We start from the raw sequence: 25,906 nt of genomic DNA, 5'->3' as shown, positions 1-25,906 counted from the left end.
GTGGGCACGGGCCAGAGCCCCCTCCCCGTCGCAGCTGACTGGACGGGGTTAGACCACCGCCTAGCTCAGCCAATCACATCGGCCCCTGGCACGGGGCCAAACACAACGAGGCTCCGCGGACGCTCGGCTGGGAGGTGAGGGAGCCGGCAGGGCCCCTTCCCGCCCCAAGAGAAAGGAAGAAACAGGCGCCACTAAGGCTAGGACCCGGGCCTCGTCCCTCAGAGGGGGCACGGAGGTGGCTGCCAGCTTCCCCAGCTGCCCTGCGCCTGCACCCCGGCACCCCTCATTCCTGCCCACGCCGACGTCAGCCACGTCGACTGGGTTTCTGTCCTTTGTGCCCAAACACTCTCTGCCCACGGAGCTCAGAACAGACCCCGGCCCCCGGGCTCCTCCTCTGAGGGACGAGCACCCTCTGGGTCCCCGTCAAGACCCAGGCCCCGGGCACGGCAGCGAGAGCACCCATGTTGGACGGGCATCTCCCCGTGAGGCGAGCGGGCAGCGTCCACACAGCACCCGGCTCTGCTCTCATGGGGAGCCCAGGCTCCCCCCAACTTCTGCGGCCACAGCTGTCCCCGGAGGGCAGGTGACACTCACTGCACAGGGGCCCCACCCTCTGCAGGGACGTTTTGCAAGTCACAAGCCAGTCTTGAGCTGCGGGACATTAGGTCATTCCTCATTTTTGACAGCTAATCTTTACATGCAGTGTTACACTTTATCCTTGGGATAAATTCCTAGAGTGAAATTGCTTGATTAAAAAAAAAAAAGGGGGGGGGCCTTGGGCTGGGCGCGGTGGCTCACGCCTGTAATCCCAGCACTCTGGGAGGCTGAGGCGGGCGGATCGCTCAAGGTCAGGAGTTTGAAACCAGCCTGAGCAAGAGTGAGACCCCGTCTCTACTAAAAATAGAAAGAAATTAATTGGCCAACTAAAAATACATAGAAAAAAATATTAGCCTGGAGTGGTGGCACGTGCCTGTAGTCCCAGCTACTCGGGAGGCTGAGGCAGGAGGATCGCTTGAGCCCAGGAGTCTGAGGTTGCTGTGAGCTAGGCTGACGCCACGGCACTGTAGCCCGGGCAACAGAGTGAGACTGTGTCTCAAAAAAATAAAATTAAAAAAAATTTGAAAAAAAGGTCTTGGAGTGTTTTAAGGGTTTTAATAAATTGCCCTCAGAAAAGGCTAAGAGTGACCATGTCCCCCCTGTCGTCACCAACACCACGGAGCATCATCTGTAAAAACCTCTCGGCTGGGACCTGAATTGTCACCTGCTGGGATTTGTAATTGTCACCGTGTTCCTCCCAGACTCGCATAGTGACACACTGGCCCCGCCACCTGAGCACGCAGCTGGACTCGGAGATGACATCTTCAAAGAGGAGACGGAGTTAAAACGGAGGCCTTGGGGAGGGGCCTGATCCGGTCTGACCGGTGGCCTTGCGGAGGGACTGCAGGGACCGCACAGAGGGGCCACCCCGTGAAGACAGAGCAGGACAGCCTCGGAGGAACCACCTCATCCGGCACCTCCATCCTGGACTTCCAGCCTCAGAACCGCGAGAAACAAATTCCTGCCATCCGAGCACCACTCGGCCTGTGGCATTTTGTCACAGTAGCCCAAGGAAACCAACACGGAACTCCTCGAAAATAAGACCTACCCACAAAATAAGCCCTAGCGGGATTTCTAAGCATGTGCGCAATAGAAGCCCCACCCCGAAAATAAGACCTACTGACAGGCGTGGCCACGCAGCGCGTCTGCACAACCCGTGCGTGTCGTCATGTAGGGGAAAGGAGACGAGCAGCCCTTCTCATCCGCCCCATCAAGACAGCTGCTGTCCCAGAGGTGACCGGACAGGTGCGGGCAGCCCCACCAACAAGGTGGGCTCCCCCTGTCAGGTCCTGGCCATCCTGTGCGTGCTGCAAGCTGAGGCTTTGAGGGGAAAATAACATCCCCTGAAAATAAGCCCCGGGGTGTCTTCTTGAGGGAAAATAAATACAAGACCCTGTCTGGTTTTCGGGGAAACACGGTACTTAAACAAGTAAAAGTTAGGACAAACCAGGCAACGGGACAAAAGGCCGCATTGTTGAGAACCTACACACAAGGAGCCAGGAGGAGGGAGCCCCCCCCCCCATGTGCAGGTCCCGGAAGAGAAGTTTCTGGAGAAACAGAAGCAGCAGCTCCCACCCCCCCACCCCACCCTCCACCCCGGGGTGCTCGGCAGGGGGCTGGGTGAGGCCGGGACGGGGGCTGCCGGGAGAAGCGCTTGTTCTGAACAGACACCGGCTGCCTCCCACGGGACGCAGGAGACTGGCCACGCCCGGCGGGGAGGCGCAGAGCCCCTCGGCGGGTCCGGGCGGGCCAGTGCCGGGCGGCCACACGCCAGCTCTTTGGGACCTGAGTCCGTAAACAGCAGCCTCAGGCGCCTGGAGAAACCTCAGCAGAGAAGAGAAAGGCCACAACGTACAAATGGGAAGAAAAGAATGATGAATCCTTTTATATATATATATATTTTTGAGACAGAGTCTCACTCTGTTGCCCGGGCTAGAATGTCGTGGCGTCAGCCTGGCTCACAGCAACCTCCAACTCCTGGGCTCAAGCGATCCTCCTGCCCCAGCCTCCCGAGTAGCTGGGACTACAGGCATGCGCCACCATGCCCGTCTAATTTTTTCTATATATTTTTAGTTGGCCAATTAATTTCTTTCTATTTTTAGTAGAGACAGGGTCTCGCTGTTTCTCAGGCTGGTTTCAAAGTCCTGACCTTGAGCGATCCTCCCGCCTCGGGCTCCCAGAGTGCTAGGATTGCAGGCGTGAGCCACCGCGCCCGGCCAAGAATTATGAATCTTGAAACACACAGGGGATGGGAGAAGACATCGAGGAACCAGAATGTAAATCCTCAGATAGATGAAATGCCGTGTCCAGGAAATGAGAATAAAATGCAATAAAAAAGGAAAGATCAGAAAAAGAAAGAACTCCTAGAAGTTAAAAGTGTGATGGCTAAGATAAAAAATCTGGTCAATGAGTTGGAAGATTTAAAAAAAAAAAAAAAAAAAAATCAAGAAAATCTTGCAGAAACTAGAGAAAGAAGAGGTGGGCAAAACAGTGAGAAGAAAATGAAAGGATTCATCCAGAAGGCCCCATGTCTGAATACTGAGAAGTTCTAGAAAGCAACGGAGGAAAATGATGGAAGATTTTTAGCAGGAAAGCCTCCCAGAAGGACTCGGGCCCCCTGCTCAAGGGAGAGCAAGGCACTCAGCCAAGACACGGCAGATGAAATTGCAGGACTCTAATAAGCAAGGACTCTAGATGCTTTCAGAGAAGCAGCAGGATAGACTGTAAATGAAGGGCTGAGAATCAGAACAGGATGAGATTCAACAGTAACTCCAGGCCGGGCGCGGTGGCTCACGCCTGTCATCCTAGCACTCTGGGAGGCCGAGGCAGGAGGATCGCTCAAGAGATCAGGAGTTCGAAACCAGCCTCAGCAAGAGTGAGACCCTGTGTCTACTATACATAGAAAGAAATTAATTGGTCAACTGAAAATATATAGAAAAAATTAGCCGGGCATGGTGGCACATGCCTTTAGTCCCTGGTACTCGGGAGGCTGAGGCAGGAGGATCGCTTAAACCCAGGAGTCTGAGGTTGGTGTGAGCTAGGCTGACGCCACGGCACTCTAACCCAGGCAACAGAGTGAGACTCTGTCTCAAAAAAACAAAAAAAAACCCAGCAACACCACACCTGGAAGTCAGTGGGAAACTGCTGCCACCCTGCCCCAAATTCTGAGCAAAACTCATTTTCAACCTAGCATTCTATACAATTTATCAAGCAAATAATCAAGCCACAGAAACTGTATCTCCTGTGCATCCTTTTCAGAAAGTTGCTTCAGGATATGCCCCACCAGAATGAGGGAGGAAAGCAAGAAACACGACAACATAAGATGAAACACAAGGGAAGAGGAAGAAATTTCCAAGATGGGAGGGGGGGGGTTGGGAAAACAAATCGATAAACTTATGTGTTTGTCTCTATATCTATTACTGACAATCTGGCAGGTCTGTTCAATTGAAAAGCTGCCTTTGAGAGGTGTTCCGCTGAGCATTTGCAAAGTGGAAAAAGACTGAACCAATGATTTAACTCATTGCCTGCCACGTGAGTTGTATTTAACTCACCCTAGTTTTCACCTTGGGGCCACGTGAAGCACACATAAAATCTTACTTGTTGATGTTCTTATCACTACGATTAATACTGACAATTTAATTCTAAAGGCGTGGATCTGGCCGGGCGCCGTGGCTCACGCCTGTAATCCTAGCACTCTCGAGGATTGCTTGAGGTCAGGAGTTCGAAACCAGCCTGAGCAAGAGCGAGGCCCCGTCTCTACTAAAAATAGAAAGAAATTCATTGGCCAACTAATACATATAGAAAAAAATCAGCCGGGCCGATTTTGTGGCGCATGCCTGTAGTCCCAGCTACTCGGGAGGCTGAGGCAGGAGGATCGCTTGAGCCCAGGAGTCTGAGGTTGCTGTGAGCTAGACTGACTCCATGACACTCACTCTAGCCTGGGCAACAAAGCGAGCCTCTGTCTCAAAAATATATAAATAAATAAAGGCGTGGATCACGTAGAAGTCAACAAATGTCATTTTTCTATTTATGTTTACCTTTAAATTACACTCGAAGTTTTTATTCTATTTTCATAAGCAAACACCGTGGCCCCGAGGAAAACTTTCTGTTTTTGTGCGTGGCAGTCAGCGCCACGCACAAACCACGCAACTGGGGCCGGCGAGGCTGTCTAACTCGAGGCGTGCGCGGGAAGCACAGGATCAGGGCCGTGGCTGGTCTCCGCGGAGAGCAACCACCGTCACGACGGAAAACTCCGGGTGGGGATTTAATAAGAAAACCTGTGACACGAGCCTATGGAGACAGGTGGGGAAGGGGCGAGGAAAGGGGCTGAACGACGAAAAGTCCCGTCTAGCACAGCGGGACGTCCAGGGAGAGGCCCGCTAGTGAGCGTGAGCCCGGGACACGCGTGTGCACGCGCGGACACGCGGGGCCGGCCGTGCGGCCGATTCTAGTTCTGAGCGCCGCTTTGTTTTCGGTACTCACCGGCATCTTACTCTACAAGCACGCGATCTCGGCAGGGATTAAAAACCGTAACGGGGAGGAGACGGGGAGACACCTTCACTCACACTCACACTCACACACACACACACACACACACACACACACACACACACACACACACACACACACACACACACACACACACACACACACACACACACCACCACCACCCCCCCCCCACACAGTAGTTCTATTATCCTTGCCTCTCCAGCCGTGGAAACCGAGGCTCAGAGAGGATTTGTGTCTCCGAGAGGCGGGTGGAGACCTGGGCCAGGCTGGTGACGGGAGTCCTGCTCCCCCCTGGGTACTGGGGAGTTTGGTGGGGACGCCGGAGAGGGGCCAGGGCAGCAGGCGTCTTTTGGAGGGACCAAGTCAGAGCCGAGTCAGACGGCACGGGGACGAGAGGAGGGGGCCCGGGGACGACCACGCTCCAGGCACCCAGGTACCCCCACCCTGGGGGCGGGAGGGGCCGAGAGCAGATCTGCAGTGGGACACCAGCGATGGGATCTCGCGGCCACCCGCGCCCGCCCGGGGAGGGGGCTCCGGAACAGCCCAGAGTGCGGCGTGGGGGGCTGGGGAGGTGCAGGGAGGCCGCCCGGGTGTGGCCCCGCCCGGACGGTCCCCCAACCTGTGCCGGGGGTGGGCCGAGGCCAGAGAGACGCAGTCGGCCGAGCGTGGACGTCCGAGCGTCCCCGTGTGGGAGCCTCAGTGCCCTCTGCTCTCCACTCGGGTCAGCAGGGGAAGGTCTTCTGTAACTTTTTCTTTTTTTAACTTTCTCTTTTGTAATGATAATTGATACGTTATTTTAGGCTTAGAGAAAACTTGGCTGGAAAGTAGAGCGTTACTTATTATTAATTAGTATTAGTACTGGCCGGGCGCGGTGGCTCACGCCTGTCATTCTAGCACTCTGGGAGGCCGAGGCGGGAGGATCGCTCGAGGTCAGGAGTTTGAAACCAGGCTGAGCAAGAGCAAGACCCCCATCTCTACTGAAAATAGAAATAAATTAATTGGCCAACTAATATATATAGAAAAAATTAGCCGGGCGTGGTGGCGCATGCCTGTAGTCCCAGCCACTCGGGAGGCTGAGGCAGGAGGATCGCTTGAGCCCAGGAGATTGAGGTTGCTGTGAGCTAGGCTGATGCCACGGCACTCTAGCCCCACCAACAGAGTGAAACTTTGTCTCAAAAAGAACAAACAAAAAAAATTAATATTAGTGCAATTAATACTGCTGTGCCCCACCCCCCCCGTCTCCCTGCTGCCGACATCTGCACCATGTGACATGTCTGTCACCACTGACCGGCCAGTGTGGTCATGGTCAGCTGAGACTCAGAGTGCACCTGGACCTCACACGTGGGGCCGTGCACTGTGGCTTGAACGGATATGTCACAACACAGACCCACCGTGACCGACTCACACGGAGAAGCCCCCCGACCCCAAAACCCTGCTTTTGCTGTTCAGACCAGGGCCAGGCGGAGGGATGGCCGCCAGCTCACAGTTCTGCCTTTTCCGGATACCAGAGTCGGAATCTCGCCGGGGCGTCCCCGACTGGCCCTTCCATGGCGTACCGCATGTTCACCACCCTTCCATGCAGTTCATCCGTCTCCCTGTCTGGGGGCACCTTTGCCGCTTCTGAGTTCTGACCATTATGAACAAAGGGAAGGTCTTTTTCCCAGCCAAAACAAATCCCAGGACAGGCCGGGCGCGGTGGCTCACGCCTGTGATCCCAACACTCTGGGAGGCCGAGGCGGGCAGATCGTTTGAGCTCAGGAGTTCAAGACCAGCCTGAGCAAGAGCAAGACCCCATCTCTACTAAAAATAGAAAAAATTAGCCAGTCAACTAAAAATGAAACAAAAAAAATCAGCCGGGCATGGTGGCACATGCCTGTAGTCCCAGCTACTCGGGAGGCTGAGGCAGGAGGATCGCTTAAGCCCAGGAGTTGGAGGTTGCTGTGAGCTAGGCTGACGCCACGGCACTCACTCTAGCCTGGGCATCAGAGTGAGACTCTGTCTCAAAAAAAAAAAAAAAAGAAAAGAAAGAAAACCAGGACAGACCTGCTCTCAGAATGAACATTCTTTCAAATCAAATAAATCCTCCTATTTGCCTTCACTAAAACCCTGTGTAAGCCGCCGTCTCAGCTTGTGGGGGGACATGGAAACCCTCCCGGGGCCACCCCTGCAGCAGCCCAGCAGTCGGGAACCACAGCTGAAGGGCACCGTCTGCTGGCACCTGCTGAGCACTCGGGGTACCAAGGCAGCCCAGGCACCTGTCATTCCCTGGCGGCTCGCTGAGGCTCAGAGAGGTGGGGCGACTTGCCCAAGGCCACACAGCAAGAAGAGGTGGAGACCTGATCCCTCCCCAGAGCCCAGAATGGAGCTCCGGGGTCTGGGGACCCCGCCCTCTGCCCCCTCTCTGTCCCTGCCTTGGGGGAAGCCCCACACCCAGTGAGGCCGGCTGACTTGTGCACGCCCAGGGCAAGTCTACGCAGTGGGGCTCGTCTGTGGACCCCAGTCAGCTGTCCTCGCCCCAGGAGCAGAGTGGCCCCATGTTCTCCCCTGACCTCTGGGCACCCTTCCCCGCCACACCCCGTGGCCCTGGGGGACTCCTGACCCCACCCGGGGCGGAGGTAGGGGGCAAAGGCTCCGAGCACCTGCTGCCGAGCTGAACAGGACCAGGAGGGAGACATCAGCACGTGATTGTGCCCATTTTACAGGAGCAAACACTGAGGCACAGTGAGATTACATCACCCGCCCCGAGTCCTACCGTTGAAGGGAGCACCTGAGCCGGGCCCCCAACTCGGGGTGTCTGATTCCAAAGCGCCCACCTGGTGCGGCTCCTCTCCACCACCCACCGCCACAGAGACGGGGAAGGGAAAGGCCAGGAAAGCAGCCCCCAGCTCTGGCGACTCCAGGTCCCGCCTGCCGGTGCTCACTCACCCGGGACGGCAGGGAGCCTCGTGGTGTGTGATGGCAGCGGGGCCTTGTGCTGGGCTCTGGGCCCCGAGAGCCCGCCTGTCCCCAGCCGAGGGGGCCCGCCGCGCTCTCTGCGGCAGCACCGTCCTCTCCCCGGGGTGAGCTGTTCAAACTCGCGGCTGAGAGACCCCCGGTGTCCTCCGGGTTCCCGAGGGCCAGCCCCGTTCTCGAGCCGGCCGCCGCGAGCAGGGACGACCCCGTCCCTCCCCGCTGCCCCTTGCTCAGCCTCCCGCCGTGGGAGCGAACGAGGACGCGGGGACAGACGGGGCACAGAGAGGGGACGCCATTCCCCATCGCACCACCCAGCAGGCCTCGAGGGCTCGAGGGCCGGCCTCTTAAACAGCGGGGTTAACGCAAGCCCTGGGGCGTGGGGCAGCAGCAGGTGGCCGGCATCAAGCCCTGCCCGTGCTGGGTCACACCTGTGCCCCATCCAGAGAGAGGACAACGGGCGGATCTAAGCACGGCCCCGGCTCTGTGAGCTTCCCGGTCGTGCGACCCTGGACGGGTTCCCTGACCTCTCTGAGCCTCAACTTTCCCCATCTGCAAAATGGGGATAAATATTATTATTCCCTCCGAGCTACAAAGGAGGGAGGCGAGCCTGGGAGGGGGGACAGCTATCATGAGGTACCAGCTTTCCCTCCTGTAAAAAACGAGGACAGGCCGGGCGCTGTGGCTCACGCCTGTAATCCTAGCTCTTGGGAGGCCGAGGCGGGCGGATTGCTCAAGGTCAGGAGTTCAAAACCAGCCTGAGCAAGAGCGAGACCCCATCTCTACTATAAAAAATAGAAAGAAATTAATTGGCCAACTGATATATATATATAAAAAAAAAATAAGCCGGGCATGGTGGCGCATGCCTGTAGTCCCAGCTACTCGGGAGGCTGAGGCAGGAGGATCGCTTGAGCCCAGGAGTTTGAGGTTGCTGTGAGATAGGCTGACGCCACGGCACTCACTCTAGCCTGGGCAACAAAGTGAGACTCTGTCTCAAAAAAAAAAAAAAAAAAAAAAAACAAAAAAAAACGAGGACAATGACGACACACACCTGGGGGCGCTGGGGGAGGGGCGGTTTGTGTTTGCAAAGCACCTGCAGGCGGCGCCGGGCACGCCGATAGCACGGCGTGTCATCAAACGTGAACACGCACAGGGGAGGCCCGAGACGGCTCTGGGTACGGCGCTGCCCTTGTGGCTGGGGAGTCAGGGGGCTCCCAGGCCGCAGCAACACATGGGCACCTACTGCATACAGAGTCTCTGGCTCCTGCTCGGGGCTGGGGCCCTGGCGATTCGGATTTCAGACGCCTGCAGCTGCGACCTGCTGTCAGGCAAGGAGCCGCACCTGGGGCCTCCGGCAACGGCTGCTAACGCCACCTTCACCAGGGCTGTGGGGCCTCCCAGGGGCCCCTTGTTTCAAGGCCAACCGCCGTTTCCTCGCTACAGCGCCTTTTTAGGGGACCAACAGTCTCAGGACGCCACAGGACTCCGTACACTTTGAATGGGTGAATTATGTGGTCCCTGTAATTATGTGTCAGAAAAGCTGTATTTATTTATTTATTTATTTTTGAGACAGAGTCTCGCTCTGTTGCCCAGGCTACAGTGAGTGCCATGGCGTCAGCCTAGCTCACAGCAACCTCCAACTCCTGGGCTCAAGCGATCCTCCTGCCTCAGCCTCCCAAGTAGCTGGGACTACAGGCATGCGCCACCACGCCCGGCTAATTTTTTCTATGTATTTTTAGTTGGCCAATTAATTTCCTTCTATTTTTTTAGTAGAGACAGGGTCTCACTCTTGCTAAGGCTGGTCTTGAACTCCTGACCTCAAGCCCAGAGTGCTGGGACTACAGGCATGCGCCACCATGCCCGGCTAATTTATATATATATATATATATATATATATATATATATATATATATATATATATATTAGTTGTCCAATTAATTTCTTTCTATTTTTAGTAGAGACAGGGTCTCGCCCTTGCTCAGGCTGGTCTCGAACTCCTGACCTCGAGCCCAGAGTGCTGGCATTACAGGCGTGAGCCACTGCGCCCGGCCGAAAAGCTGTATTTTTTTTAAAGCCACGGGTCTATGGAGTTCCTTCTCGCTCTGCAGTTGGGGAAGGTGTGGCCCGTCCACCCGGGAAGGCAGCTCTGACCCCGGCCTGCCGTGCCCTGCTGGGGATATCACAGTCCCCCGTCCGGACCAGCTGCGGGGACACCCCAAGCCTTCCCCCGGAGCCAAGGCTGTGCCTGAGAACCACACTCCCAGTGCCTGGGTTTTTAAATGTTTCAAACTTTTTATTGTATTTTACTCTATTTTTAAGGCCGGTCAGGTGACGCAGTGGGCGTGGAGAAGGGGCGAAGGCATCTGTCACTGGCTGTGACCGGCAAATTGTCGACACGGCTGCACCGGGACCAGCCCAGCGCCTTGGCGGCCGCTCCCTGGGTTCCCGGGGGCTGGCCCTGCGGCCCGGGGCCACAGCCGGGGTGTGTCTGTAAGCTGTGCCCCTCATCTCACCCCCAAACCTCCACAGAACACCCCAAAATCCGCCAGATGGGGTGGGTGGGACCCAGGGCAGGACTCAGAGGTGGAGGCTCCCAGTAGATGTGGGGTTACCACGCTGGGGAAGGGGGTGTCCCGGATGGACTCGGGGGGTATATGGAGAAGTTTCGTCCTTGTCTTTTCACTGACCCCTGCTTGAGAGCTAACACCCGCTTACACTGGAATCTGCCTCAGACCATGGTGGTCCTGGCCGCGTCTGCGACCCTGTCACCCAGAGAGGCGGCAGGTCCCGTTGCCGTGGAGGCAAACGCCGGGGCCGGTGTCACACCGGGGCCTGCCCTGGCTGGGGAGCCGGGATGAAGCTCGCACCCACCCGAGGACACCAGCGGGGCCAGCCAGGGTGGACAGGCCAAGGCCAAGGCCGGCGGCGCCCACCCCCGCACCTGCCCCCACAGCCGTCCATGGGCCCTGGCTCCCAGACACCCAGGCCAAAGCCAGGAGGGTGCTGGGGTCCCCCCAGGGGGGCAGGACAGAGCGGCTGTGAAGAGGAGACCAGGGGGAGGAGGTCAGCCTCGCCACAGCACCAGCCGGGCAGTGTCTGAGTGGCCAGCGGGGACCCCTCCTCCGACACCCCCCGTTGCTGACTCGGTATCCCCAAGGGCTGGGCCTGGGAGGGGCCTCAATGACCCGGTGCACCCCCTGGCCACAGCCAGCCTCTGCCAGGCCCCCCAGGCCCCGAGCTGACCTCACATCCCTGAGGAACCCGGGGTACCCCAACCATCCTGGAGAAGGGGGGTCCTCCAGCCAGACATGGGGACCCCCTCACGACCTGAAGCCTTGACAGCCCTGGGGGGGCAACCACCGGCCACACCACCCCCTAGCCCGCCAGGCTGCGGCCGTGCTGGGCTCCTCCAGGTGCGGCCGGATGGATCAGCCCTGCCCCCCTCTGGGGCTCCCCAGCACCTGAGAACCCCCAACTCCTCAGTCAGGTCCCAGCCCTCGGGACCTACCCTCAGCCCGAATTTGGCTAGACCCCACCTAGCCACTCCCCGTTGCATGGGCAGGAGGGGCTGCCAGGTCCCCTACCTGGGACTCGAGCAAACACAGCTGGGGACCTTGCCTGACGGTCGGGGGATGCCCACTCCTGCCCCGTCCCTGTTAATAGAGGCACAGGTGCCACCTGCTCAGCTGACCTCAGACCCAAGCCCAGGAGGAGAGAAGGAAACGGCTGGGCTTTCTGGAAACTTCCCCTCTGCTGCCACACCGGGGCGCCCAGGAAATGCGGAGGACCGGGACAGCAGGCAGGTGCAGGGAGGTGGCCTGCGTGTGCGCCCCGAGGCGTCCCCCCGCCCAGAGGATAACCCAACCTTTGCTACGTGTCTGCAGCGTCTCCCAGGACAGCAACCAAGTTACCCCTGACAGGGCCACGCAGCGTGGACGCAGCTGCTCGGGCGTGGACCCAGTGCGGGGCCTGGAGCCCCCACTGCTGACCCCGGACCCCGGAGCCCAGGTGACCCGAACGCACGCCTCCCTCCCTCCTGCGTGCATCTCCCAGCGGCGCACCGCCTGGCTCTTGTTTCCCCTAACAGCTGCGTGGTTCCGGGCAGGCCCAGACAGTGACGCCTGAGGTCTCGGGGGCTGAGGCTCTGTCCCCTGCACCCCTCGTGCCCCGGTCCTGGGCACTCGCAAATGCTCCTCCTGTAGCCTGGGAGGCCACTGGTCACCCACTCCGCTCCCCAGGAGGCTTTCCGCAGCCCCTGCCCACCCCTTCTGCTTATTACTTGGCACACAGTTGGTGCTCAGTAAACACCTGCGTGGGGCCCCACTGCCCCCAGATGCCAGGGCTGTTCTCTCTGGTTGCAGCCGGTCACGGCATCGAGGGTCCACAGCTGCTGAGCAGAGCCGGCCTGGCAGCCGGACCCCAGACCTATTATGAGCCATGGGGCTGTGGTCCTGGCTCTGCCGTGTCAGCATTTACTGAGCGCCTACTGTGTGCCTGGCACTGTGGCAGATGCTCTGGGTGGGGGGGAGAAAGGCACCCGGCACAATGTGTCTCAAGAAGCCCACCCTCCAGTGGGTACGGCCACACATGGGGCAGCAAGGGGGTGTCCGTGGGGGCATCTGCACCCTACAAAAACACGCTGTGATGCAACAGTAAGAAGACAAACACCCCAGGGTTTTTTGTTGGTTACTATTTTTAGACAGAGTCTCACTCTGTTGCCTGGGCTGGAGTGCTGTGGCGTCAGCCTCGCTCACAGCAACCTCAACCTCCTGGGCTCAAGCGATCCTCCTGCCTCAGCCTCCCGAGTAGCTGGGACTACAGGCATGCACCACCATGCCCGGCCAATTTTTCCTATTTTTAGTAGAGACGGGATCTCGCTCTTGCTAGGACTGTTCTTAAACTCTTGAGCTCAAGCAATCCTCCTGCCTCGGCCTCCCGAGGTGCTGGGATTACAGGCGTGAGCCACGGTGCCTGGCTAATTTTTTCTATTTTTGGTAGAGACAGGGTCTCACTCTTCCCCAGGCTGGTCTACCTAGTTTTAAAGTGGGCACGGATCTGAACAGACACCATTTCAAAGAAGATGCACCCATGGCCCATCAGCACATGCAAAGATGCTCAACTTCACAGCCATCCGGGAAACGCAAATCACAACCCCAGCGGGATGCCACTTCACACCTGTCAGGATGGCTGCAATCAAAAAGGCAGATAAGGGCCTTGCACTCTGGGAGGCTAAGGCAGGAGGATCATTTGAGGCCAGGAGTTCAAGACCAGCCTGAGCAAGAGCAAGACTAAAAATAGAAAAATTAGCGGCATGCGGTGGTGCACATCTGTAGCCCCAGGTACTCGGGAGGCTGAGGCGGGAGGCGGAGGTTGAAGTGAGCCATGATGACGCCGCTGCACTCTAGCCCGGGTGACAGAGACTCTGTCTCAAAAGAAAAGCCAGTAACAGGCGCCGGCGAAGACGTGGGCAGCAACCCACCTCAGGCGCTGCAGGTGGGAACGTGGGACAGGTGGCCGCAGTGGCAACAGGCCGGCAGCTCCTCCCGAGGGGAACGGTTACCCGTGGCCCAGTCACTCCATCACCCTGGCCTCGGTTGTGTCTGTAAAATGGGCACAGTGCCTGGATGGACCCAGCCTCACAGGACAGCAGGGACAGTGGCCTAAGGGGTGGGATGTTCACTGCAGGGTCAGGCACTGACCCTGTCTACACTCTCCTCCTCCTCCACCTCGCTCTCCCTCCATCCTCCCCTCCTGCCTCCCCGTCTGCCCCTAGTCCTGGGCTCCTCCAGGTCCTCCCAGCGCGTTCCTCCCTCCGACTTCCAGAGCCACCTGGGAGCCACCTCTGAGTGCACCCAGAGTGCCGTCCCCACTGGCACTCAGCACCGCACCTGGCTCCACGCAGCTTCCCACACCAAACTCGCCCCACAGGCACCCCTTGGCCTGCACCTGCGCCTCCTCCAGGGTCCCCTTGGTACCACCCAGCCCCAGCCCTGAGCCGGGACTCCGCCCTCCCACCCAGCCCCCTCCAAGCTCCAGCCCTGGTCCTTCCCACCGGGTCCAGCCGCCAGCTCCTCTCCCCAGACGCTGCACCCGCCTCGGTCCCCGGGCTCCACGCTGGCCCCCATTCCGTGCCCACCCAGCAGCCAGCGCGGCTCTCTGCACACAGCCACACAGCCTCCACGTGACCCAGCCACGCCGCCGCCGGCACCTGTCCCCGACGAGCGAGAAACCCCTGTGAGAAGGTGTGTGGCAGCCGTGTGCACAGAGCGCGACACTGGACACGCCCAGACTCGGGGACATGCATGCCACGGAGCCTGCCCGGCCACGGAGCCTGCCCCGCCACGGCCAGGAACCAGCCACCACCGCACACGTGACCACAGGAGTCCCGGAGAACTAGACCTTGGAGAAACAGCCGGTCCCCATGGAGACACGCCACACGCACGAGTCCGCTCGCGGGACGTTCTTGATACGAACAGAGCAAAGAAATGGCAGAGGCGCCGGGCTGCCAGGGGGTGGGGCGGTTGTGACAGGGCCACTGAGGGCCCTCGGGGACAGACACTCTCACGCTCCGTCTGGACCGCATGGCCGCCCGTGTCCCGACCCAGACGCTGTGCCGAGCTCTGCGAGGCGTCAACACCGGGGAAGCCGGGGGACGGGGACACAGGCTCTCTCTGGTCCTCACAGCTGCCTGCGAATGCACGGTGATCTCAAAATAAATGTTTAATTACAAAAACCCAAATCCCAGATCTCGGTGCTGCCCGGCTTAAATCTCTCAGTGCCCTTCCCTGGCCCCGGACAAAGCCCAAAGTCCTTTGGTGGCCTGGACGCCGTCTGTGCTCAGACCCATGCGGGTTCCACAGGCCTGGCCGCCCCGCTCGGACCCCGGAGCTTGGCTGATCTATCACTGGTCATCCCTTCCCGGAACCTTCTGGAACACCCCGCTGCTGTCGGGTGCTGTGCCTGGGGGCTGGGCACACAGCTGACCCCAACAGACCTGGCCTCTGCCCCCCCAGAGCTTGTGGCCCAAAGGCTGTGGGGTCACCTGGAGAACCCAAGGGCATCTCGGCTATGGCTTTTGTCCCTCCGAGTCACACGGTGGGCACTGCCCACAGCAGCCCGGCCTTTGAACTCTCAGATACACAAAGGCTGGGGCGGGAAGATTATGTGAAAAGGTGGGCCGGACCGTCCCCCTGTGGGCAGTCTGTCCCCTGGCTTTGCTTCTACGACAGCCCAGTTCTCCACTTCCCTTCCCTAACCCTAACCCTACACCCTGCAGTGCCGTGTGACACCTGCCGACAGGTGTGTGACTCCTCAGGGCAGGCCACACCTGAGAGCCCCCACTGAAAATCCCTCCGGGGTCTCCTGGCAATATGCCTGCCCCCCGACCCCTGCCGCCTCCCCCTCGAAATGCCTCATTTCCTCATTTCCTGACACAGCCTGGGGAAGGGGCCCCGGCTTCCCACGTGAGGTCCCCGGGACTAGCCAACTGCATGACCCCACCCCGGATTCCAGGACGCTCTCCTGGGCAGCCCGGGTCAGCTGACCGGGATGTGCACCGAGTTTGAAACCAACGACTACAGGTCGCCGAGTCCATTTCCCACTTCTCTTGCCTCTGGGAGCCTGTTTTCCCGCTGTGAGGCAGGGGGGCCTACAAGGATATCGGCAAGGTGGGCGCAGGAAGCTCCCAGCCACGGCCGGACACTCGCTGGGCAGGACAGAAGGACAGCGGCTGACGCCCAAGTCCACGCTGAGCTGGGGAGGAGGACGCAAGACTAAGGAGGTTCCGGGCATCCCCAGCTGCCTGCAGGGCAGACCCAGAGGGCAGGGGGCCTCCCCAGGGGGACCGGCGACCTCGTGGAGGTGCGGGGATGGGGAAAGCCCAGCGGCTCTCCCTCAATCCTTGGTTTCGGATCCACCAGGCTGCAGGACTCTGCTGGCTCCGACCGATTTTTCCACCCACTGTGCAAAATGAGATCAATCTGGGCACGTTTAGGCGCCCATGGAGGATGGAAGGTTCTTCTCTGGGGGTCTGAGGACGAGTCTCAGGGAGCCTCTGAACCCCCAGAGGTGCCACAAAACACTGTGCGTGTGCAGGGACTTGCGTCTTCCCTGGAAGAGGCCGCACGGCCTTGCCATGCTCTCAGCGGGTCCGCACAACTCCGCAGCCAGCCGGGCGCCGCTGCCCACCAGCCCGGCAACCTCTGCCAGCCACGCCACCCGCCAGCCTCTCCTCTCTCTTCTCCCACGCGGGAGCGGCATGGATTGCTTCAAGGCATTGTTTTAACCACTTCGGTACCAGCATCGACTTTAGTCGACAGCCAAAAGCTTTTGCTTTTATCTCTGCAGTTGCAGTGTGTACATTCAGCTAGTAAGTTACTACGAATCTGCGACCTTTTAACAAGCCCTTAGTAGGGGTTATTATAGTTATTTTCCTAAAGCTGCCTGTAAAGTGAAACAAGCTTTCAGTGCTTTAAAGCTTCCCTCATCACACAAGAGCAAAACGGATTCGTCGTCAATGCACAGCACAGACTACCGTGCAGACTGTGAGTGCCGGCTGTGGGCGAGGTTTCGAGGCCGGTGAGCCCCGTACCGAAGTGGTTAAAGGATAAAAGAAATAATATCAGCTGGGCGCGGTGGCTCACGCCTGTAATGCTAGCACTCTGGGAGGCCAAGTTGGGAGGATTGTTTGAGCTCAGGAGTTCGAGACCTGCGTGAGCAAGAGCAAGACCCTGTCTCTACTACAAATACAAAGAAATTAACTGGACAACTAAAAATACATATAGAAAAAATTAGCCAGGCATGGTGGCGCATGCCTGTGGTCCCCACTACTTGGGAGGCTGAGGCAGGAGGATCGCTTGAGCCCAGGAGTCTGAGGTTGCTGTGAGCTAGGCTGACGCCACGGCACTCACTCTAGCCTGGGCCACAGAGTGAGACTCTGTCTCAAAACTAAATAAATAAATAAAAAGAAATTAAATCTATGATAAAATGCCCAGCACAATGCTTGGAACAAAGTAGATGTTTAAAAAAAAAAAAAAAGGTGAGCACCTTTCTCCCAAAGGAATTAGTTCCCTGGCATTGGGATTCCAGGTTACCAAATCCGGTGGGCCCCTTCCAATTCTGCGTCCGTGGATTCCACCAACCACAGATCAACAATATTTTTTAGAAAACCACAATAAAAAAAAATACAAATAAAGATATAGTGTGACAACTACTTATACAGTATTTACACAGTTACAGGTGTTATAAGCAACCTAGAGATGGTTTCAAGCACACAGGAGGACATACAGGTGATTCGCGAACACTGCTGTTTCTTATCGGGGACTTGGACACCTGCGGGTTGTGGTATGCACGGGGGTCCTGGATCCAGCTCCCCCAGAATCCCTACGGATAATTGCATGTGCTTGGGAGCCCTTTCAACCTGAACTCTGGAAGACACTGTAGCAGACTGAATTGTTTCCCCCCCCCCCTCAAAAAAGATACACCCAAACCTCCAGCGCCTTGCTTGGCAAACAGATCCTTGCCGATGTCGTGAGGGAACTTGAGATGAGATCCTTCTGGATTAGGCTGGGCCCCAAATCCAATGACAGGTGTCCTCATAAGAGACAGAAGAGGAGAAGAAACAGAATAGAGGAGAAGGCCGAGAGACAACGGAGACAGAAACATCACACCACTTGTCCTTACTGGGACGTACGTATCCTGTCGGGAAATTTTCGAGCCTACTTCATATTTTTTAAAAACGCACTATATTAATTTCATGGACCACTTGACCCACAGTTTGAAAAGCTCTATCTAGAGCTGGGATTCTCAGCCCTGCCTATTTTATCAAGTACTCAGGCCAGGGCACCACCCTCAAAAGTTTCTGGTTTCCATGGTCTTGGCTGCACCCCAGCCCGGGCCAGTCCTGGAAGCCCTCCAAATGATTCCCACGTGCAGCTACAGCTATGTGGACAAGGGGTCCTCAAGCTGACATGAACCTCAGAATCACCTGCAGAGGTTTTTTTTTTTTTTTGAGACAGAGTCTCACTCTGTTGCCTGGGCTAGAGTGCCGTGGCATCAGCCTAGCTCGCAGCAACCTCAGACTCCTAGGCTCAAGCGATCCTCCTGCCCCAGCCTCCTAAGTAGCTCTGACTACATGCATGCGCCACCATGCCGGCTAATTTTTTTCTATATATTTTTAGTTGTCTAGATAATTTCTTTCTATTTTTAGTAGAGACAGGGTCTCGCCCTTGTTCAGGCTGGTCTTAAACTCCTGACCTCGAGCAATCCTCCCGCCTCGGCCTCCCAGAGTGCTAGGATGACAGGTGTGAGCCACTGCGCCCGGCCTCACCTGCAGAGTTTTAAAAAGAACTCTAACATCCAGGCTGCACCCAGAACACCTCGATCAGCACCTCTGGGGGGACCCGGGCATCAGCATTTTTTCAAAGCCCCCCGTCAGACCCCGTGCACAGCCACGATTAAAGTGAGTGAGACAGGCCCCGTGCACAGCCACGATTAAAGTAAAGAGATTAAAGTGACGCTGCGCTTCCTGCGCTCGGAACCCGTCTGGGCGTCTCGAGAACATGCCGCTTCTAACCGGGGAGGTCCACGGTGGGCCTGGGATTCTGCGTTTCTAACAATCTCCCCGGGGAACGTTCAGGGTGACTCCAAGGAGGAGCCGGAGTTAGGAGGCGCCAGCCTGGACCTGTGGCGCTCAAGTGGGGGTCCAGGACCCCCAGCGTCAGCACCATCTGAAACTTGTAAGAAGCAAAAATTCCTGGGCGACATCCCAGGCCCAGCAAGTCAGTGGTCTGGCCCGGGGCTGTGGGCCCAGCGGCTGCACCCAGGCAGCGGCGGCAGGAGCGCTCTCCAAGGTGCTGAAGCCTCTCCTTCTCCTGAACGAGGCCTCTCTCAAGCCAAAGCAGGACCACCAGGCCAAGGCCACAGCCCCACCACCACGTGGGCTCTCCCCAGCGAGCCAGGAAACTACGGACTTCGGGAGCTGCTGATCAGGGAGGGGCGGGCCACCGTGGAAAATGTACACGAACCTCACCCTTTCTTCTGATACTCACAAACCTAAACATCTTTTTTGTCACTTGAGGACACAAAGAGCATGACGTACAAAACCATCAGCTCACAGCTGAGAGCGGGTTATCTTTAGCCCCCTGGGGGTCTGGGGAGGACGGAGGAGGAAGGAAAGTCTTGGAGAAGAACAGCCCAGGGACCCCCGCCCCACACTGCCTCGGGCCAGCCGCCGTCCTCGGAGAAGACTGCTGGAGCTCTCTTCCCTCGGGTCAGCTACATTAATTCCCAGCGTCAGCCAGGGCCACCCGCTAGCGACACCGTGGACGCTATTTTCGGAGGGTGCTGACACTTCCCCCCTCACAGCTCCGCTTCCGAAAGCCGGCAAGTGGCCCGAGGGCTGAGCTGCTGAGGGAGGCTGCTCAGCGGCCAGGTTCCTTCCTCAGCTATAACCGGCAACAAAGGACTAGCGATTGCTCTTCCTTTCTCCTCTCCCCCTGCGGAACCTTCCGCCCCCACCCCCAAAGTGGCTGGCAGTCTGAGGAAAGGCTTTGTCTCCCCTTGCCGGGCTCATTTCTTTCTGTTCCCGAAACCGGTTACTACTGGTGGCATCTCCTCGTGTAGGCACCTGCTTCCTCCCAGCCTGGGCATCTGGATTTTTTAAAAAAGTTTACTTGTCACAGGGTCACAACCAAGCACCCAAAATATGCCCAGCGGTAGTTTATTTTGTTTAGACGAGAGAATTATTTTCCCCCTTCCACCAAGGGTCATCAGCAGCACACTCGTGGGTTTAAAATGGAAGCACAAGACCAGGCGCGGTAGCCCACGCCTGTAATCCTTGCACCCTGGGAGCCCGAGGCGGGAAGATCGCTTGAGCTCAGGAGTTCAAGACCAGCCTGAGCAAGAGCGAGACCCTGTCTCTACTATAAATGGGAAGAAATTAGCTAAACAACTAAAAAATAGGAAAAAATTGGCTGGGTGCGGAGGCACATGCCTGTAGTCCCCGCTACTCGGGAGGCTGAGGCAGGAGGATCACCTGAACCCAGGAGTCTGAGGTTGCTGTGAGCTAGGCTGACGCCACGGCACTCTAGCCCAGGCAACAGAGTGAGACTCTGTCTCAAATAAATAAAATAAAATAAAATGGAAACACAGCTCAACACCGCACCTGCCATCTTAACTCCCCGTCTACAAAGGACGGCGGGGATTCAGAGTTCCTGGCAGGTGGGGAGTGGACAAAGCCTGGGGGCGCACGTGGCTGTGTTTTGGGGGCCCGCGTGGAGCGCGTCTGCAGGTGGCAGGTGTGCCACGCGCATGTGTGAGCACGCAGGCGCCGCGGTGCGTCTGAATCCCGCCTGTGGGAGTGTGCGGTGTGTGTGGGCTGGGGAATCTGGGCCGGTGAACAGGACCCAAGGATGAGGGGAGAGGCCGGGGCGGGAGATGACTCACAGCTTGCAGGGCGTGGGAGGGTTTACGGGGGGGGGGTGATTTGGGCCCAAGGGGTTCCGTGTATGCGGGGGCAACCAGGAGGAGACGCTTACCTGCGCGGCCCACGGCAGGGGCCCCGGGAGCAGAGAAGGCAGTGGTCTCTGCGGGCTGGGGAGGGAGGGACGGGGAGCGGGGTCTGCATGTCTGCGCGTGTGCGTCTGCTACAACTCGGGCTCCTGCACCCGGAGAGAAGAATGGGTGTGGAGAAGGAAGAGCAGGAGGCGCTTTTGCACGAGGAGGTTTGGAGGGCGGCGGACCCAGCTTTGGGCAGGGCGCCACCCTGAACCCGGACCCTAGTCCCACCCGGGGTGCATCCACTGGCAGCCTCCACTTCCCACGTGGCAAATGGGAATAATGAGAGAATCAACCCTCTGGGGTATAAGAATTACGTGCTACGATTCACGCAAACGTCTGCAACCTACCTGGCACGTGGGAAGCGACTTCCTGTCACTTTCATTAGCCCCGTGGCCATGCCTGGCTATGGGTTCTAACAGCGGTCACCACAAGCGACAGTCATTGCGTGCGAACGGTAATACTAAAACAACGGTGAATGATAACGACAGCTTACTCTGTGCGCTGCACAGCCACACGCCGCTCCATTCTCAATGAACCCTCACCCAGCCTGCAGGTGCTACCATCAGCCCTTCGTAAGGATGAAGAAAGGAGCTCAGAGAGGTTGAGTCATTTGCCCAAGGTCACAAAGCAAGGCAATGGCGGGGCCAGCGTTCAAGCCGGGGTCGTCGGCTACAAGCGTGAGCTCCTGTTCCCGCCCCGCACCCCAGGCCTCCGTGCACGGATCCAGGCTGAGCGGCTCACGTCGGGGAGTGGCACCAGCCCGCACCGGGGGCAGGTTAAGACTGGAGGAGGAGGAGGAGGAGGAGCCGGCAGAAGTGTCCCCAGCTGAAGCGGATTCCAGACCTGTTCCAGCTGGGCGTCGAACACGTTCGCCATTCGTGCGTTATCCACCAAAACCGGCCCTACGTCGGCACCGGAAGCCGGACTGCCGTTCAGGAGCTTTGCCCAACATTCCCATGCCCCGTGCACGGGAAACGTCGGATTGGAGAGAGGACTGTGAACTCGTGATGGCTCCACCTGCCCGCTCAGCTGCCTGGAGGGGAGGAAGGCGTGGGGGGGTCCCCTGTTCTGTCCCAGCAGATCACACGCCCCACGCTGGTGCTCGCCAGGGGCTGCAGAGGGCACCAGTTCCCGACAGCCACCCCCTTCCCAAGGAGAAGCTGGGAAGCTCCTCCAGAAAAGTGTCCCACATGTCTGGACCCGGCCACCCCAGCCAGAGGGTCAAGCCTGTTTTCCCTCGTGCAATGTTACCAACCAAAGGAGGAGCTGGCCCCGAAGCCCACGTGTGTGTGCCTGCCTCGGTTCGCCTGCAGGGGACCCGAGACCCACGTTCCCCTGGGGAGAACATACATGGCTTGGGCTCCATGCAGGCTTTGCGATGTCGGGGGGTGTGGGGGGCCTGGCCCAGACAGGCGGGGGCCCTGCACCCCTGGCTCACACGGCCCCCTGGCCTCGCCTGTAAGATGCATGTGACCCAGCAGAACGGTGAGGAGGGAAACGCTTTGGGAAGTGAGTGGGGGGGCTCCGGCTGCTTGCTGGGTGGAGGGCGGAGAGCCCCAAGAGGTCCATCCGCAGCGGAGAGAGATGTTTCTCAAACCAGCATTTCGGGTCCCAAACTCCCCGCCAGCCACAGGGTCAGACCCTCCCTTCCCCAAATAAACCACAACAGAACCACCACCCCTCCTCCCGCAAACGGAAGCCCCAAGAGGGCAACAACCGTCGTCTGCCTTGCTCCCTGCTGCTTCCCCAGAGCCTAGAACGCCGGGCTCACGCTAAAGGCACAATAAATATTTGCTGAACGAAGGAAGGAATCCCTCAGGCCAGGGGGGAGGCTGGGCAGACTGGGGCAGCCCCGCCAGGCCCAAACATGCTAGGAGCTCTGCGGAGATGACAGGAGCGAGACCCTCTCCTCCCCACGCCCCATGCCTGCCTGGCCCGCACGGCTTTCCCAGAGCGGGCACAGCTGGCAGCACCTCTGGAGGAGGGTTCTGCAGAGCAGCCCGGCCCGAGCCCCGGGGGTGACAGCTGCCCCTGGGCTCCCGAACAGCCCAGCTGGGAGCGCCAGGCTGCCCGCCCGCCCGCCCGCCTCAGCCACCCACATCTGCTGCCTGGGCCCCGGGGTGCCCGCCTGCGCGCGCGCACAGACACACACACACAGACACGCACGCGCACACACACAGGCCCACAGCCTGGCACCAGGGGAGGACCGTCTGCTCCCGCCCGGCCCTCCGCGCCCCAGGGTCAGGGAAGCTCTCCAACCTGCTCCGAGAAAACAACAAAGCCTAGGAGAGGCCGCCTGAGACGGGCTGGGCACGGCTTTGACAGGCAGGAGCATTATATAATTAACTGCCCCAGACTCCTCCTCCTCCTCCTGCTCGGGTGATAACGAACCCTGCTTTTCAGTTGCATAAGCCAAAATAATAATTCTTCTGCAGCCCCCGTCACTCCCGGAGGTGGCCAGGGAGCAGGTGTTCCAAGCTCTCTCTCTCTCTCTCTTCCTGAGACTCGGAGGCAGCGGGCAGGCCGGGAGGACGACGGCACACTCCCGTGTTTATGCCTGGCAGAAGCACAAGTCATTGCTGCCTCTCGCTCCTCTCCCCGGCAGGCAGCCACGCCGGAAGAGCAGCCCAGAGGCGGCAAGGAAGCCACTTCTGAAGACAGAGCTCCTGGACTTGGGGGCTGGGGGGAAGGGTGCTGGGGGGGGGCAGGTTTGTTTGGGGTCCGGCTTCCAGGATCAGCAACTGCTCCACGAGCCTCCAACGCACCACCGAGGGTGGACGGTGGAGCACGGGGCAGGGGGGCGGCCGTAGAGCCGGCTAAGCCTCGCTGCACAGAAACGTCTCCCAGCCGCGCGGGCTGGCCGCTCACGGGCACCCGGCACCCGGCTCTGCCCTGGCCGAGGTGGCATCTTAGAAGGAAGGCGCAGAACAATCCCCTAAACTAACGGTGCACACGAGGCGGCCACTGAGAGGCGAGATGCCTGGGCTCTCGCTCAGCAGATGGGCCTCCCCTCCTCCCTCCGGCAGGCTGCTTGGACAGCACCAGCCCGCGTCCAACCACCTAGAAGTTTATTGCCTGGCTGTTTTGGTCTGGGCAGCCATCCCCCGCCTCTAGCGCTCCCAATCGCTCCCTTCCCGTGGCTTGGGTTGATTCGTTTCTGAGGAAGGCCCTTGGGCACCGCAGGGAAACAAGAAGTGAAGCTGGGGCCTGGTCCCCGGGCGGACACCGAGGGGGCCGTGCCAGCATGGGGAGGGGCCTCTCCCAGTCCCCCCTCTGCCCTTGGTGGGTCCCCGAGGTGGCGGCCCCGGGCCCGGCCTCTCCGGCAGGGCTCAGGCCTGCGAGGATGATGCACTGACAGTCAGCTCCGCGCTGCCACAGCCCCGGGCCTGGCTCTGCCTCTGGAAGCCCCCCGACACCCTCCAGCGGGCTCCAGGGCTCGGTCCCCCACCAGGCAGCGGGGCAACCTGTAGCCAGGAGCGGCTGTGGCACCCAGGGAACCCCAGGAAATGCCCCAGGTGCCCACGGCCCAGCCGGAGGGAGCAGCTCAACTTCCCCAGACAGAAACAGAAGCAGCGGGGCTGGGAGAAGGTCCCCGCGCCGCGAGGCCCCAGCCCAGCCCGCGCCCGGCACCTACCTCCATCGGAGTAGGTCTCGGTCCCGTACCCGTCCTGCAGCCCGTTGCTCCAGGTCCCTTCGTACTTGGCCCCGTTGCCCGTGCACTCCCGCACCCCGTAGCGCCCCTTAAATCCGTGCGTCCACTCGCCCTTGTACACCCACTTCCCCTTGCTCTCCAGGCCGATGCCGTGGCGCTTGCCCTGCGCCCAGGTGCCCTGGTACGTGTTGCCGCTGGGCCAGGTGTAGACGCCCAGCACCTCGAAGCCGTGGCTCCACGAGCCGGTGTATTCGCCTTGGCCCTTGGGGCCGGTGCAGACGCCATGGCCGTGCGCCTTGCCGTCCTCCCAGCCTCCGCAGTAGGACCCTCCGTCGTCAAAATTAAACCTGCCCCCACTGGACATGCATGAAACTCGGTCTGCAAATCCCGCAAACGGTGAAAACAAGCAGGAGGCGATCCACAAACCGGAGTCTTGCGGGGCGGGCTGGCTGGCGTTTTGTTTTGATTCGGTTTCCTAAAGGAGGAATGGGGAGGGCGAAACCCACGGCGGGCAGCTCCGGAGCGGCCGCGGCGCGTCCCGGGGTCGCGGGGAGCGATCCTGCCCGGCGGCGCCGCGGAGCCTGACCGGCGTCTCGCGCTCCCGCTGGAGCCAGGACCGGGGGGAGGGGGAGGGGAGGGGAGGGAGGGGGCAGGAGCGGCGGCGCTGGTGCCCGCGGCTCCACCTCAGCGGCAGATGCCCCTCGCCAGCGGCCCGCGGGGACGGCGCCTCCAGGCCGGGCGGGCGCGGGCGGCTCAGGCCCGGGCCGCAGCCCCCCACCTGCGGCTGCCGCGCTGCGGGCGCCCGAGGGCGGCGGCGGGGCCCGCGGGCGGCGGCACGGGCGGCGGCGCGGGCGGCCGCACCATATTGGGGGCCGCGGGCCGGGCGCGGGGCGGCGGCGGCGGCAGCAGCAATGCGGCGGGCTCGGGCGGCGGCGGCGGCGGCGGCGGCGGCGTGCGCTCCGGGCCCGCTCGCGCGCTCGGGCCGGCGCCGCGCGCGCCCGCACCCGCACCCCGCCCGGCACCCCGCCCGCGCGCCCCCGCCTGCGCCCGCCCCCGGAGCGCGGCGGCCTGGAGAGGGGCGCTGGCGGCCTGGCCGAGGGCGCAGCGCGCAGGCGGGGACCCCGGGGCGCCCCGCCCGCGAACCCCCAGCCGGCGCGCGCCCTCCTCCGGGCTGTCCCTTGGCCCCAGCCGGCCTGGGAATAGGGGTCCAGCCAGGGCGCCCCAGCCCCCCCTTTCCCGGGACTTGGATTTAAAGGGACAGGAACTGCGTAATGGGAAGGCGCCCAGCACCCAGGGCGCGCTGCGACCCTCCCGTGATCCAGTAGGTGAGGCCCGCGGAGCAGGCCCTGCTAGCTGGGGGGCCTCTGCCCCTGTCTGTCAGCCAGGGCACCCGACCCTTCCCGCCCCGCGCGCTGCGCCTGGCTCGCATCTGCTCCACCTGCCCCGGACTTGACTGAAAGGCTCTTTGCAAACCACAGGTGGTTTTTTTGTATGACAAAGAATCCATCCTTTTTCCTTCTCGGCAGCTTGGGTCCCCAGGGGGGTGGGGGGAGGGGTGCTCGCCTCAGAAAACATGTATTTGGCGAATCTTCCCCCCCATAAATTAAGTGAAAGTAGAGCCACAAGCACGTATCTTGAAGC

The 25,906-nt window shown here is 59.8% G+C and overlaps 1 protein-coding gene across 1 annotated transcript in view; it reads right to left on the bottom strand.

Moving 5' to 3' along the window:
• Positions 1–25,244, bottom strand: part of JPH3 (junctophilin 3) — a 64,581-nt gene extending 39,337 nt beyond the window's left edge. The window contains exon 1 of the mRNA XM_012735730.3: positions 24,248–25,244. Within this exon, the coding sequence (XP_012591184.2) occupies positions 24,248–24,629 (382 nt within the window). The 5' untranslated portion in view covers positions 24,630–25,244. The remainder of the gene's footprint in view (positions 1–24,247) is intronic.
• Positions 25,245–25,906: the final 662 nt, after the last annotated feature.

This window comes from Microcebus murinus, chromosome 20, assembly GCF_040939455.1.
Source record: "Microcebus murinus isolate Inina chromosome 20, M.murinus_Inina_mat1.0, whole genome shotgun sequence".
NCBI lineage: Eukaryota > Metazoa > Chordata > Mammalia > Primates > Cheirogaleidae > Microcebus > Microcebus murinus.
Note: the sequence above shows the minus strand (reverse complement) of the source record. Positions and strands in the feature narration are given on the sequence as shown.